Source organism: Rhipicephalus microplus, chromosome X (assembly GCF_043290135.1).
Source record: "Rhipicephalus microplus isolate Deutch F79 chromosome X, USDA_Rmic, whole genome shotgun sequence".
Lineage (NCBI taxonomy): Eukaryota > Metazoa > Arthropoda > Arachnida > Ixodida > Ixodidae > Rhipicephalus > Rhipicephalus microplus.
In genome coordinates, this window is record NC_134710.1 from 128,237,833 (window position 1) to 128,251,688 (window position 13,856).

A 13,856-nucleotide genomic window follows, 5' to 3' on the forward strand; every position below is an offset into this window, starting at 1 on the left:
ACCTGGGACTGAAGAGGCTCATGGCTCTTATTTCCGTAGCAATACAACCCAAGCTGATGGTAGCAAGCCATGCAATCACCATGCCATGCAAAAGAGAGAACAAGCGTCAGGGACGCCGACCAGCTCCCACGGTGCTCTAAGGGTAAGAAGGCACGGTTTAAGCAGAAGAATTAGACGAGATACAAGCACAACAGCAGAAAAATCCCATTACCAACGCCCACTAGTATGTCTGCGACTACTGCAGAGGGTGAGAACCAGAGCGCTTGATCGCATTATTGTACATGCAGGATATCTGTGAACTTACGCAGCACAATATGTGCAAATAGCACCAGCAGCTAATGAAGCAAAGGTTACGTAAAGCACTTGTTACAATTGCGAGATGCGAAAGATAAACGAGTAAGCCATATCTTGTATGTGCAAACACTGCAGGCAGCCGTCGTGTCGTGAAGAGTAATGAAGTTTGTTGATAGTTCAAATAGACGTGAACACCACTCACAATTACCCGTCAAGGGCGATCACACTAATCAACCACAGCAAAAAGACGTTTACCTCTCTGCTGGCGCCTTCAAGGCTTCTAGTAGGCTGCGATTATGACTGAGTCAGTAGACAATCGTTTAACGAAAACAGCACCATGGTCACACTAAAAGAAAACATGACAACTTTACGCGAGAAAATAATAGGCCAGTAAGGAGCTTGAGTTGAAAGGGCCGCAGTCGCACACCAGCACCACTGGCACAACGTTTCAAGATCAACACAAGGATGATGTCCTGAGGGAAGAGGTGGGAGAGGAAATACGCCACACGATGCTCCCGCCACCTACGAGCTGAAAATAGAGAACGTCTCGGCGGGCCTCGGTACGGTCAGTACGGTGCCGTCCGTAGTCGCCGTGCTTCTTGCATCTAGCAGCTGTAACTGCGGCGTAGGAAAGAACTCAAGCCTTTTGTGAGCTAGTGGTAACGGAAAATGATCTCGCAGTTTTACCGTTTTCTACCGCGATATGTTTACGTCATAGTAGTGGACAACATCCGTTTCCTTTAGAGAAAGAACAAGGACGCGATGTGCTGAGCGATTGTGTGAACTGAGGGAACATGTTTCGTATGTTTCGCTGACGGTCTAATACTCGTCGTGCTTCGGTTGTAAAGCGTCTTAGTTGTGGCGTCTCGGGTTCCACTGTAGAGCCTGGATGTTTGTGTCCAAAATGAACGTTGGTCTTATAGACGCCGTAAAGTCAACTGCGGGTCAGCTGTACAATACTGTCAATTCCCGGTTGGTTGGCAGTCAAGTTCCAAGGGACTGCATGCCTCACAGTTCGAAGTCTTGCTCTGCAGATGGTAAGATTCCACCTAATCATTGGTCGCCAAAGTTTGTAACACAAGTACATCGCTATCAAGTGAATTTCTTTTGTGCGCTTTTCTTTGTGTCTTTGTAGATATCAAATTAATTGATGCAGAACTTGGTCTTTCTGAGGAGCACTTCTCTTCGAGTCCAGAGGCAAGTGTCGATCTTGTGGTACTACCTGGCTGCATGGTTACATTCTAGCCTTTGTTTACAGTTTAAAGGTTGTCAAGGGCGGGGCGTATGTATGCATTGTATTTCCAGACTTGTGGTTCTTTATTTTTGTTTGCTTTGTTCTTTAGGGGCTGCTTAGGTTTTCTACCATCGAAGATCTAGAAAAAGCCATAGAGCATTGCAAGGAGATGATTCTTGACTCTGAGGAGAACTCTGAAAAGCGCAAGACGTTGGTTATCAGACTAGTTCAGCTTAGACAAAAACTGCAAGAGATTAAGGTGGATACCTTTTTTTTTGTTTAAATTTTGTGTTTTACTGTTCTGTTTAGTTAAGTGCATAATACACTGAAGATACACTTTGTGCATGTGATGCCAACATTTCTCTCACACATGCTTTCTTTACGTTTTTGGGAATTCAGGATGGGCCACCTGAGGAGAAGGCAGAAGACATCAAGGTTGTAATGGAGCACCAATTTGAGTCGCGTACATATGAACGTGCCCAGCAATATTGTGAAAAGTGTTGTGGTAGCATCTGGGGTGTTCTGTATGGCTTCTACCAGTGCAAGAGTGAGTTTCCCAGTCAAACATCATGCTCTGCACACAAACTAAGCGTGCCATATGAGAATCAATCAGAATCAGAATTTATTAATAAAGATTGGGTACACTAACAGGCATATAGTACACAGAAGGAGATTGCATAGTCAAGAGACTGTATTCGGACCTCCTCTTCTCATGTAGGGAATGGCAGTGTAATATTTGCAAAAGAATCCTTGAATTTCTGGTGTTCAGATCGAGGCACATGATCCTGGCCATCTATGTAGTGCCTCTTTGTGAATAAACCTGAATTATTATTTACTGAATGCACGAAGTGCTTAATATATGCAGGGTTAATTTTCAATGTATGTGATTTTCATTAACGTGCAAAAGTCGAAGGAGCACAGCATCAGTGGTTGACCCTTTATTATAACTTTCAGGATATTTCTCGCCCGAAATCAGTAGTTAAGGTTGAGTTTAATGATGTGGGCCAATGTTTTATGAATTTTGTATGGTCTCACATACATGGTTTGTCTGAAAAGTAGTAGCACTGAATTCTTTAGGAAATTATTGGGGGGGGGGGGGGGGGGAATGGCAATTTAGACACATCCCCGTAATAATTTACAAAATATGCGAATTCTGCATAAATGCACCATTTCCCAACGGCTTTGTCACTCGCTGAAGACTACCTAGAATGGACAAACTGCAATGCTCCTGGGCCGAGCCATGGTGCTGTCCTTTCATAACCCCTTTTCTAGTCGAGGGAAAAGGAAGAAGCTTCTACTAATAACATCTACATGTAGGGTGGCTGGAGAAGATGTGTGATGCCATGTTTTGTCGGGGGGACATCATGCTATGCACACGCACTTCTAAGCGTAGCATATCAAAATCAATCAGAATTTATTCATAAAAATTAGATACACTAACAGGCATATAGTATACGGAAGGAGGTCCCATAGTCAAGAGACTGTATTGGGACCTCCTCCTGTCATGTGGGGAATGGCAGTGTAATATTTGCGAAAATTCAATCCTTGAATTTCTGGTGTTCAGATGGGGGCACATGATCTTGGCCATTTATGTAGTGCCTCATTGTGAATAAACCTGAATTGGCATCACTACTGGTGCACTGGTAGCTAAAACCCTCCATGACCAAACTAGCAAAGTAGCATACCTCTCCTTCTCGTCATTTTGACGATAAGAAATCGAACCTACTGCTTTCCTGACGAACCGTGTATGTTCACTGTCACCTAACATGAGAAATTTCTGGCTCTGCAGCACATTACTGTTTCCACTTTGCATTGTATATCATCTTGAAGTCTCAGCTCAGCTTGTGGTTTTGAGTTGCACTTGATGATGTTCAACCAATGCTGACTTGTAACACTTGGTTAAATGACAAGAAAAATCTGAGTCTATGCCTTGAAAAAGTATACATAAAGTATGAAGGAAAAGTTAAAGGTCTCTTGAACTAATTTTCCAAATAATCATTGAACGAGCTAAGTATTGGAAATTATTGCACCATAAATCAACTTCCACAAACATTTCTTGAATCTGTCGAGAGCAATGGGGTTATGTGGACTGGGGTTGCATGCTTTGAGCACTTACTTTCTTTCATAGAGAGAGCGTTTGAGGAAGTGGCAACTTTGTACTGTGCTTGTAAACTCTATGCACTGCGGGTAACTACAAAAGTTGACTGAACTGTTCACAGCAATGTTTGCTGTGTGTAGATTGTGTTTTTTTCACCAAGCCTGAGAAGTGCTTCAGGACTCCTTCAAAGGTACATAGAATCATTCTGAACATCAATATAGCCATTAATGCAAAGATTATTTCGTGTAGTGCCTGGAGCGAGCAGTTTCCTCACTAAATGAGGATTGATACTTTTTTTACTGAGAAAAGTGATGCTGGAGCCGCCATTGTGGTGTAAATGTTATGATGCTCGACTGCTGCCCCAAAAGTCTCGGGACTGAATCCCAGCTGTGGTGGTCACATTATTGATAGAGACAAAAATGTTTTAAGGTCTGTGCATTCAGATTGGGGTGCATATTGAACCCTTGGTGGTTGAAACTTAAGGAGCCCTCCATTACAGTGTCCCTTGTACTTGTGATGCTTTTAAGATGTTGAACCCCTGCAATTATAAGCCCCATTCAGCAAAAATATGGAATAAGCTAAGCTACCCACAGTTTCTGGGAATTCACAAGTTGAGGCATTGAGATACTTTATCACATGACCTTACATAAGTGTATGAGGCTGCTGGCACTTGCCTATTATTAAAAAGAAACATGTCCATCCTATGCCAAGTATCTAGCTTGCACGTATTGGAGGGTGTTGATTCGCTGTAATACCTCTGTCTCTGTTCCACCATTCTTTCCTATTCGGTCATACCAGTGACGCAGGCGGCTCCATGTAGCCATGCTCCGAAGCTGTCACACGGTGGTAGAACAGGGACGCAGTTCGGCCTCTTGGTAGTCGTAAAACAATGAACGCGTCTTCGCACTCTACGACGCTGACGTAAACGCTCGCAACATCACCATCTCGTCCGCTGTTTCGACCTTCCGCTGCGCTGCCTATAGTCGCTGGAGTGGTCGAATAGAGTGGGCACAATAACTTCCCTAATTACTGAAAGTCCCCCATGGATAGTTTGAAGAACTTCATTGTTCACCAAAACCAAATTACCAGCTAAAATAGGCTAAATAACTCCACTTGTCAATAGGTAGTTGTCTGTATAGGGTAGTTTGTTGTGTCTTAAGCAGTCACATATATGCAAGCAAGAGATCTTTTTTTATATATATATTTAGATGGAATGTAGACTACATGACAGAGTTCTTGAAAACATAGAGGCTTAAGGTAATAAACTTTGGTGGAACAAGTAATTTTGCTGCATCCAAAGTTTAGACTAGAAGACTAGTCTTTGTCAGGGCAGCAATTACCTTCCATAGAAGAATTTCTTTGTAGCTCATTTTCCTCTGCTTTTTAAGTGACACTCAAGTGTGACAATCATGTTAGACTTTTGAGTCATTCATTCAATATATGCATGCAATAATTTCATTATAATAAGTTCATTAAATCAAAATAAAATGCGGCTCATTATTTTTAAATTTTGCGCGGATCTTTTGCACATGAGTGTCAGCATGACATCACGAATTTTGAAGTGCTTTCATGTATTTGTATCTACATTGGCTGGAAAAAATTAAGTAGTGCGTTAGGCGTCTGGCCCTCCCTTGAAGACTACACTTTTCATTTTTACTGATTGAGAACTACATAGGCCCCAGCAAACACTTTCAAAACCTGTGATGTCACGGTAACTTGGTGTGGGAAATTCAAGGTGGTGTAACCACCTGCACTTTCTTTTTGCACATTTTGTTGCTTAAAGCATGCTCAATTCTTCATGCAACAAGAGTAATGCTTTTGATATTGCGAAGAGGTAAATCTTAATACTATGAAAATCGTTTTTATCTTCAGGAAGTTAATGTATAGAGCAACGAGGGCATACTGACATCAAATGTCAAATGTGTTTTAAGAGAAAAGGTGAAGGGGGCAAGCCGAAAGGAACAGAAATGGAGAGGTGAAAGTAAGCAGCATAAGGGACACCACCATGTTGTATGGGCACTGCTGTTGGGCCCTTCAAAGAAATGAATTAGAGAAACTGAAAGGGGTGTATGTTTATATAAGCACTGTACTTTCAATACAGTGTGTCTGGTTTTTCTTTTAGAAAGCTGGAACTACTATGGTAACTGTCTAGAATATTTGGTCAGAATTAGTGGTGCTAAAGGGACAATGGGTATACCGTTCCAGCCACAATGTGTTAGATAATGCATGGTTATAATGCAGTAAAAGCTATATTGTTCTAAAGCTTATTTAAAAATCGTTTTTTTATAAGGCTGACATCAGTCAGGGTACAAGTGGACCATCATCTTGATTCTAGATGATGATCCACTTGTACTTCTGCAACTCACTTTATTTCTAGATGCTAGAAGTAAAGTGAGTTGTAGAGGTAGAACACCTCATTTGTATAATTTGTGACAATGTAAAAATCTTGCTATTTCAATGTGAAGACCAGTAATTGAAATGTGTTAACTGTTTCTGGCGTTCGCTGCACAGTGTTGTCTGTTCCTTATAATATTAAAGTTGTGTGAGGTGTGTGTTAAAGAGAGAAAAAAAAATGAAAGGAAGAAATCAAGTCGACGAAACCCACCTGTATCACTTAGTGTTCGGTTAAGGGGTGTAAACTGGAAATAGAAGCTGAGGCAGAGAGAAAAGAAACTGAAAAGAAAAATGTAGAATGAGCAAAACTACTTACCTGAAAATATTAGATTGGGTGTAAAAAGTAGATTGGCCACATTCTTATTAGAGTAAAACACCAATATAATTGTACACATATATGAAGCCCCATGAATTGTGAATAATACTTATTATATAGTGGAATAAAATGTTAGTTTGCCACTTATAGTGTTCTGTGTGCTCTATCATGTTGCTTCTTTTATTTATTTTTTATTATTATGATTAATATTTTTTACAGACTGCAATTTCAAATGCCACAATAAGTGCCTGAACAGCATTACAAGGAAATGTGCTTATGTACGGGTATGTGTCCTATTAGCATGCTTATGTACGGGTACGTGTCCTACTAGCATTTTAATACCGATTTTCAAAATATTAACTTGTGGGATGAGGTATTGTGATAGTCATGCTAAAATGTTTAAACTGTGTTGCGTGAACTGTGGTCACTGAAAGTTGAGACCAAATGAACTGTTGCTTGACATGAAAGTTGTGAATGGTAGCTTTGTTTGCTTTGCATTGGCCTTTTTCATGCATGTCTTAAAGATACTACTTGAAGATATAGTTCAAAAGATATTGTTCCCTTTTATTTCTGTGGCTTGATGGCTAGTTTACGTGGTTAAATGCCAGCATCATTTTATTTAAACACGGATATCATGAGTAATAAAAAGGGGAGGGGGGGGCAAGAGCAGTTATCTTCATTTACATTTGAGGAGGAGCACGATATTCAGCATTTAAGCTACAGATTTCACTGATGCAACAGATTATGTATAAATTCTCTTTGAATGTAGCTGTAGTTGAATGCATTTAGAAGAAAAGTTTGGAGTGTGCAAATATTGAATTTCAAAACAGAATGAAATAGCAATGATGCCGAATCAAATACAAATAAAAAACAAATATCATTGAAATAGTTCTCAAGTAATAAGACAGCCATTTTCAAAGCTGCCCTAGAACTCCACAATATTTCATTTCAGAAAAAAAAAAACAATCACCACCTTTCGGGAAGGGGGGGGGGGGGGCAGAAATGGGCACACGTTTACTTTTAGCCAACTCAAAATACCTCTGTTTTTACAACTGAGCTAAGCTTGTATATGACAGGGATTATGACTAGTGCAGTAGTCAAGTAGAAAACTGAACAATTTTGAACCGTGCAACTGGAATACAGATGAAGATATTAAGAAATAGATAAACATGTCATCACAACATCGACCTCTGTGTCGAAAGCAAGTAAATATCAGTGTTGAAAGCTTTAAGTGCAAGATCAATTTTTGAAAACAAAACTCTTGCTTCTGTTATTCATAAAGCTGAATGTAGTCATATTCCTCAATCTTGGCTTCGGTTGTTAGAAAATGAAGACGGGAATTAGTTAATGTGATGCTGCTACAGTATGGTAAAACCTGAGTAAGAGTGGAGTGTTTAGGTAAAATGCTTTCCTCCATTAATAAAAATAGTATTGGCAGTCTTGTAAGAGCTTGGGCTGCACATCGATATTTTAGTGACTACAACAAGGAAAATGACCTTTAGCTTTTCCAAAGTTTTATTGTTATGGGGTTCTCCTGCCAGTGCTGATTATTCAAAAACTATTAAAGTGTGTGGTATTTCACATATGTACAATTGTACATCAAACTTTCTGTTTGATGTACAATGTACATCAGACAGTTATTCAATTTGTTATTTGAAGGTTTTGATTATTCACCACATTCCTAGAAACAGTACATTTTCATACCATACTGAGAATATGCACTATAAGAGATACCAATATCGTTCCTTGTCACTATGTGCTTTTCAATAGTTCACATTTGCATACATTGCCAGTATACTATGTCACTTTTATATTATTTCCATTGCCAGTTTCAGCGTATGAGAGGAGTTCTGTTTATTACAAACTCTGTGGAGCATGGTCATTTCAATCAGTGCCACATATAACCTATTGTGCTTTGTGTTTGGTCATTGTTTGGTTCTTACAAGACAAAGGCACTGATCAATTAATGTTCAAAAGTCTGTTATTAGACAGGTTCTCACATAAATAGTGAATGCTCAATTGCTCATTGTGCAGTTTAAACTAGGCTGAAATCACCGTAGTGTATTTTGAAGAGTTCATTGCCATGGAAAATTTTGTGTGTGCACTTTTCTGTGCCTAATATAACAGTGGACCTCTCTCTCTTTTACCCTGCAATAATGGGAGTGCATTGCATAGACCAGTGAGAGGCCAGCTTTATGAAAGCTGAAAAGTTGGAAAGTTGGGCTGAAAGTAAAGTTTGCAGGAATGTGGCACCGTTGCTCTACATTTTGCTTGCTAATATGCCTCCAGACTCCCTGAAGTGTCGGCATGTTCTGTTGTATATAAAGATAAAGCAGTACTTGGTATCATTTTAACAATTTCTGTTGCTCCACGTTTTTCTACTGTATCTTGCTCCTTAGTGGAAAAGTTGTACTGAACAGGTAGCAGTGTTTCACTTTTGGTGGACTTTCGAACAGAAATCAGTACATACTTATATAAATGACGTATGTTGGTACTGAAATATTTGGTGCTGTGGCTGTTTTAATACCACAAAGATTAATAAAAATGATCAATTTTTCAGATGCAGGAGAAAAGTGAATTTGTGTTGGAGATCTGCCCTGAGCAAGGATTATCAGCTCAAGGATATCGATGTGCTGAGTGTGGCCAGAATGTTTTTCCTCGTAAGTGGTATCCAATCCTTCGTTTTGCATGCCACCCAGCGTGTTCACACTGCTTTTGACTGTTGTGTGCACTTGTATGAAAATTTCTTTACTAAGTTAGTCGAGAATGGCACGTAGCTAGCTTTCTTGACCCTTTCGCTGTCAATGTCGGCTTGGTTTTATGAATATCTGGGAAACTTTAAATAATCAACTTCTTGTGCATTTGTTTGAAGAGTTGCACTCGTGGACAGTCCAGAACGTGACACTTAGAAAGTAAACTGCTTAGCTGCAATATCACATTTTATCCACATATTTTCTGTTTGCCATGCACACTTCAAGAGGAACTGCCCCACTATCTCAACATAAGTTGCACTCGTGGACAGTCCAGAACGTGACACTTAGAAAGTAAACTGCTTAGCTGCAATATCACATTTTATGCACATATTTTCTGTTTGCCATGCACACTTCAAGAATAACGGCCCCACTACTCAACATAAGTGTCTGATATTTACATGGTGCAGATGGACCTTGTTGCATATGGCAGAACAACTCTTGTACCTGTACTATAGTTGCACCCTTCTGCCCATAATAGCATGTGGGACCGCATGGTCACTCAGACCAGGAAAGTAGCATGCACAGAGCGACCATGCCCCCCATAACAAAGAAGGACAAACACGATCGCTCTGTACTCAATATATGTACATACCAGTGCCACCCAGGCAAAAATACGAGTTTCTAGAAAGATTCGACTGGTAGTTCCTCAGTAGAGAAGCGCCAGCTTTGCGCTTCTACACCAATTTTTGAATGCACAGTGAAGAACGTAGTGGTATGGTCAGTCACAGCGGAAGGGTTGTGTGTAGTACATTTAAAACATTGTGTGTAGTGCCGTATGCACAGCAGTCTTCTCTTTGTCTGTTGTGTTTGTCTAATCAGCTTTTATTCGCTTTGCATGGTCTTTGCAGCTGCTGTCTTTTGTAGGACTCTTTCTTGGCATTATGGCTTTGGAAGGCACACTTGCTTAAAGGGCCACTCACTAGGCCCCATAAGAAATTTTAGTTAGACTGTAAAAGTTGGGGCCCTTTACCAAATTTTAGTTAGACCGTGGAAGTTGTTAGGTGTCCAATCAGGAGCATTTTGCCACTAAAATGTTTTCGATTGGTTCATTACAAGCTGAGAAAACTGTTTTTTTGAAGCGGCGCGAAATGAGTATGAGAGGAGGCAAGCTCGAAACCTTTGCCGCTCCTCCGCGTAGCCTCCGCAAGCCAAATCTCTTCCCTACCCTCTCCGGCATCCGACCAAGAGCTCATGTGGGCATGAAGTGCCCGAACAAGCCCAACCCCCAAGCATGCGAGCGCTTTTTTTTTTTTGACCAGCGTTATTTTGTGGTTTGCTGCTTGTTTCTGCAGGATGGTTTAGAAACGTTGGCTTAGACGCGGTAGAATAGATGAGCACAATGAGTGTGCGACACGTGTAGGAGCATTACTTTCGCTTCCACAGTTGTCGTCTGCTCGATGCGCTGACTGCAGGGACACGAACGCATGCGAAACGCCGGCTCATCAGCGCCGTATCTCGTTGCAATTCACGGAGAAAATGGAAAAAAGACGCACGCATTCCTTTATTGCGTTTCATTGTTTATCTAGAGTTTTAATAATCTTTTCAAGCAACAGATTACATAAACTATGCATGTCATGTTAGATAATTTTCGCCATGTCACGTGCCACTGTTGGCAAGATCAGAGCACAATTGTTTACATAGAGGACCAATGTCGTAGCACTGCCGTGTACATAGGACCATTCATTCGTGTACGTCAGGCCCTCATTCTCTGGGTGCCCGTCCGCGGAAGGTAGCGCTCATCTTAAAATTTGACCCGATTCTACGGCTCTTAGTGTTGCAAATTTTCGTAGACACAATCATGAACACCCCATCTACGCATGGAGCTTGTCAGCTCAAAATTGCCAAACCTAGAGAGTGGCCCTTTAAGTACTTACACATGTGCTGTACTCGGCTTAAACATAAGATTAAGCACAAGAGCTTTGTCAAACTTGACCAGATGTGTGAATGAGATTAAAGAAGAAAACAAAATCATAACCGAGGTTATTATTTTGTTTTTGTGAGTAATGTACAGCTTCTTGGGGATCACAACCATAGGGACTATATACATGAAAATGTCTCCATTGATTTAATGGTGGACTATTTCTGTTGCACAGTCCAGTATTGCTATATAGTGGACCATTGAAGCAAACAGTAATGCCAAAGAAAGCATCAGTAAACTTAATGTCAGTTTTTATTAAACCTATTAATTATGTGGGAAAAGAAAAATTAGGTGGAGGAAAAACTACTGACACTAGTGGCATTCACCTTTTTTGAGATGAGTTATTGACAATGTTAGCTATGGTCGCAACAGCCATACTCTATAAACTAGCTCTTGGTCAACTGAAGCTTTGTGTAACTGAAAGGTAAAATGAGTTTAAGCACACTTGCTGCTTATGTGTACATAGACACATACTGTCTGGAAATTTCCTTGACCTTTTATTCAAATAGTGTTCTTGAGCTTAATAATCGGATGATATCAAGTCACATTATATAAGTGTTGGAGCAAACTTAAGGGGCTTCCATGTAAACTCATGAGGTTGCAAGGCTGTCTTTAGCCCTGCAATTTGGTTGGACCTTGCTCGACCATTGTGCTAGACACAAATTTTAGAGCAGAATTAAACTTAAACATAATTTTGTTTTTAGTTGTTCATTTTGAAGGAAAACAAGCTGCACAAAATCACGATGGCAGGAACAGTGATAGGACAAACGCCGACATAGTTACATTTTGCTCACATTGTTTTGTGTCCCATTCACTAAACGTGAGTAACATTGATTTCAGCTAGGGGATGGGGCAAAACGCCTAATGAGACACGGAATATGTTTTAGCAAGTATATGAAGGATGGCGTGCAAAAACGTGTCGAGCTAGTGAATCTTGAGATTCAGTCTTGGTTATATAGGCAATGGTTCTTGTTGCAGAATACGAAGTGAATACTGTCTGAAGCTTTTGTTTTCAAGCTGCATTTGTTATATTCTGGCAGCCATGAGAGAAATTACAGTTCAACCCCGCTATAACGAACGCCGTTCAACGAAATTTCCACTACAACGAAAAATTCACAGTTCCCCGTCAGCAGTCCATAGGGGTCAATGCATAAATATTGTCACCACAACGAACACTTTTTTTTTTCTGCTGTTCCACTTCAACAAAATTTTATGATGCAATTCCAGGTTCAGATATTTATTGCTATACAGAAAACCCAATCTTTAACATTTTGATGCATTTTCAGAACCAGAAAATACGTCAACAAAGTCTATAACACACGTTGGCACCACCAGAAACTGCCGCTGTTCAGCAAGCATGGACGCCGCCATTGCTCGATAGCGATGGGCATGAGACTGCCCTGCCAGGCCCTGCTTTTGCCTCTGGCTTGCTTTCGAGCCGCAGACGATCCGAAGCTGAAGCTAAGTCGCTCAGTTCGTGGTTTCCTTCACGCAGCTGCTAGGTGCAAACGCAGAGCGATGCCTTTTCTGATTCCAATGCTTGTCATCTTATTCGTGCTTGGCCAGTGTGGCACCTAATCAGAGCGGCTGTTCATCTGTATTATCAACCAAATCAGCTAGCCGCGAGTGATGGATGATAAGAATGGCATAAAATAAGGCAAAAGTCACCGCTCCCCGATACCCTGCCTCCATCTCGGCGTTGTAGTATTTACTTCGACGGCGGACAGCTGCTGGTGTTAACGTGTTAATGAAACTCTTTGGTACGTTCACGAAAGCGGCTGTAAACATTGTTTCAGCGTGGTTTTCACCATGGCCTCGCTATGCATGACTGTGAATCGCGTCGTGACCCTGCTGGGAAAGAATAGGAAGCAGCGGACACTTTTCTTTAATTTTAAGAATAAACGTTTCTTTGTTTCGCTTGCTGATATCAGCTATATTTTTTCGATTTCACTACAACGAAATTCTCGCTTCAACGAATTATTTTCCGCGCCTCATGAGTTTCGTTATAGCGGGGTTCAACTGTATTCAGCATAAAATTGGGTACATATGCTTAGACAGGAGGTACCAGGGCAGTATACATTACCACCATCAGCTTTCACTTGGCGTTATTGACGTGCATTCCAGTAGCTTTGCACTAGCAGTATGTAAGATACCATCTGTATGTCTATGTACTCGCATATCATTGCATTAATTCTCTAATTGTCAGCCTCCATTCTGCTCCTGCCCTCTAGAAATATGCTACCAAAATCATTTTTCAAAAAAGGTATGGGTTGGCGCCCTACCTACGACATTGTTTCATTTCATTTTTTGTTTTGGCAGGTGCTGTCAAACATGAGCGTACAATTAGGATGAAAATTCAATAGATTTCATTCAAACATGAAATGCACAATTAGGATGAAAATTCAATAGATTTTTAACAACAGTCTGTTTAGTTGAGGTAATTGATTGATATGTGGGGTTTAACGTCCCAAAACCACCATATGATTATGAGAGACGCCGTAGTGGAGGGCTCCGGAAATTTCGACCACCTGGGGCTCTTTAACGTGCACCCAAATCTGAGCACACGGGTTTACAACATTTCCGCCTCCATCGGAAATGCAGCTGCCGCAGCCGGGATTCGAACCCGTGACCTGTGGGTCAGCAGCCGAGTACCTTAGCCACTAGACCACCGCGGCGGGGCAGTTGAGGTAATATACACAGTAACAACAGTAAAGGGTGCTCCAGTATTGGCCATTGGCAGCTACCCTGTGGCTCTTTGAAAGGGGTGTATTTGAACTTTGTGTGCCATTTATCAACTCTACACACCATGCATAATTACAATATTTGGCTGAAAGGTTCACAGCTGCTAA

The 13,856-nt window shown here is 40.9% G+C and overlaps 2 protein-coding genes across 7 annotated transcripts in view; one reads left to right on the top strand and one right to left on the bottom strand.

Annotated features, from left to right (window-relative positions):
* Positions 1 to 741, bottom strand: part of LOC119176433 (putative phosphorylase b kinase regulatory subunit beta) — a 121,470-nt gene extending 120,729 nt beyond the window's left edge. Inside the window, exons 1-2 of one of the 3 annotated variants that reach the window (XM_075877670.1) lie at positions 550 to 741; positions 3 to 136 (exon numbers count right to left, since the gene is read on the bottom strand). In XM_075877670.1, coding sequence (XP_075733785.1) covers positions 3 to 82 — 80 coding nt within the window. In that variant the 5' untranslated portion in view covers positions 83 to 136; positions 550 to 741. Of the gene's footprint in view, positions 1 to 2; positions 137 to 549 lie in introns of those variants that run through there. The other 2 variants (XM_037427697.2, XM_075877673.1) reach the window with 2 other exon arrangements.
* The window catches only part of DEF8 (differentially expressed in FDCP 8 homolog), a 24,012-nt gene continuing 10,156 nt past the window's right edge, over positions 1 to 13,856 (top strand). Inside the window, exons 1-7 of one of the 4 annotated variants that reach the window (XM_037427701.2) lie at positions 1 to 142; positions 1,218 to 1,331; positions 1,430 to 1,491; positions 1,638 to 1,787; positions 1,928 to 2,075; positions 6,556 to 6,620; positions 8,897 to 8,996. In XM_037427701.2, the coding sequence (XP_037283598.2) occupies positions 70 to 142; positions 1,218 to 1,331; positions 1,430 to 1,491; positions 1,638 to 1,787; positions 1,928 to 2,075; positions 6,556 to 6,620; positions 8,897 to 8,996 (712 nt within the window). In that variant the 5' untranslated portion in view covers positions 1 to 69. Of the gene's footprint in view, positions 143 to 210; positions 248 to 858; positions 1,332 to 1,429; positions 1,492 to 1,637; positions 1,788 to 1,927; positions 2,076 to 6,555; positions 6,621 to 8,896; positions 8,997 to 13,856 lie in introns of those variants that run through there. The other 3 variants (XM_037427702.2, XM_075877677.1, XM_075877676.1) reach the window with 3 other exon arrangements.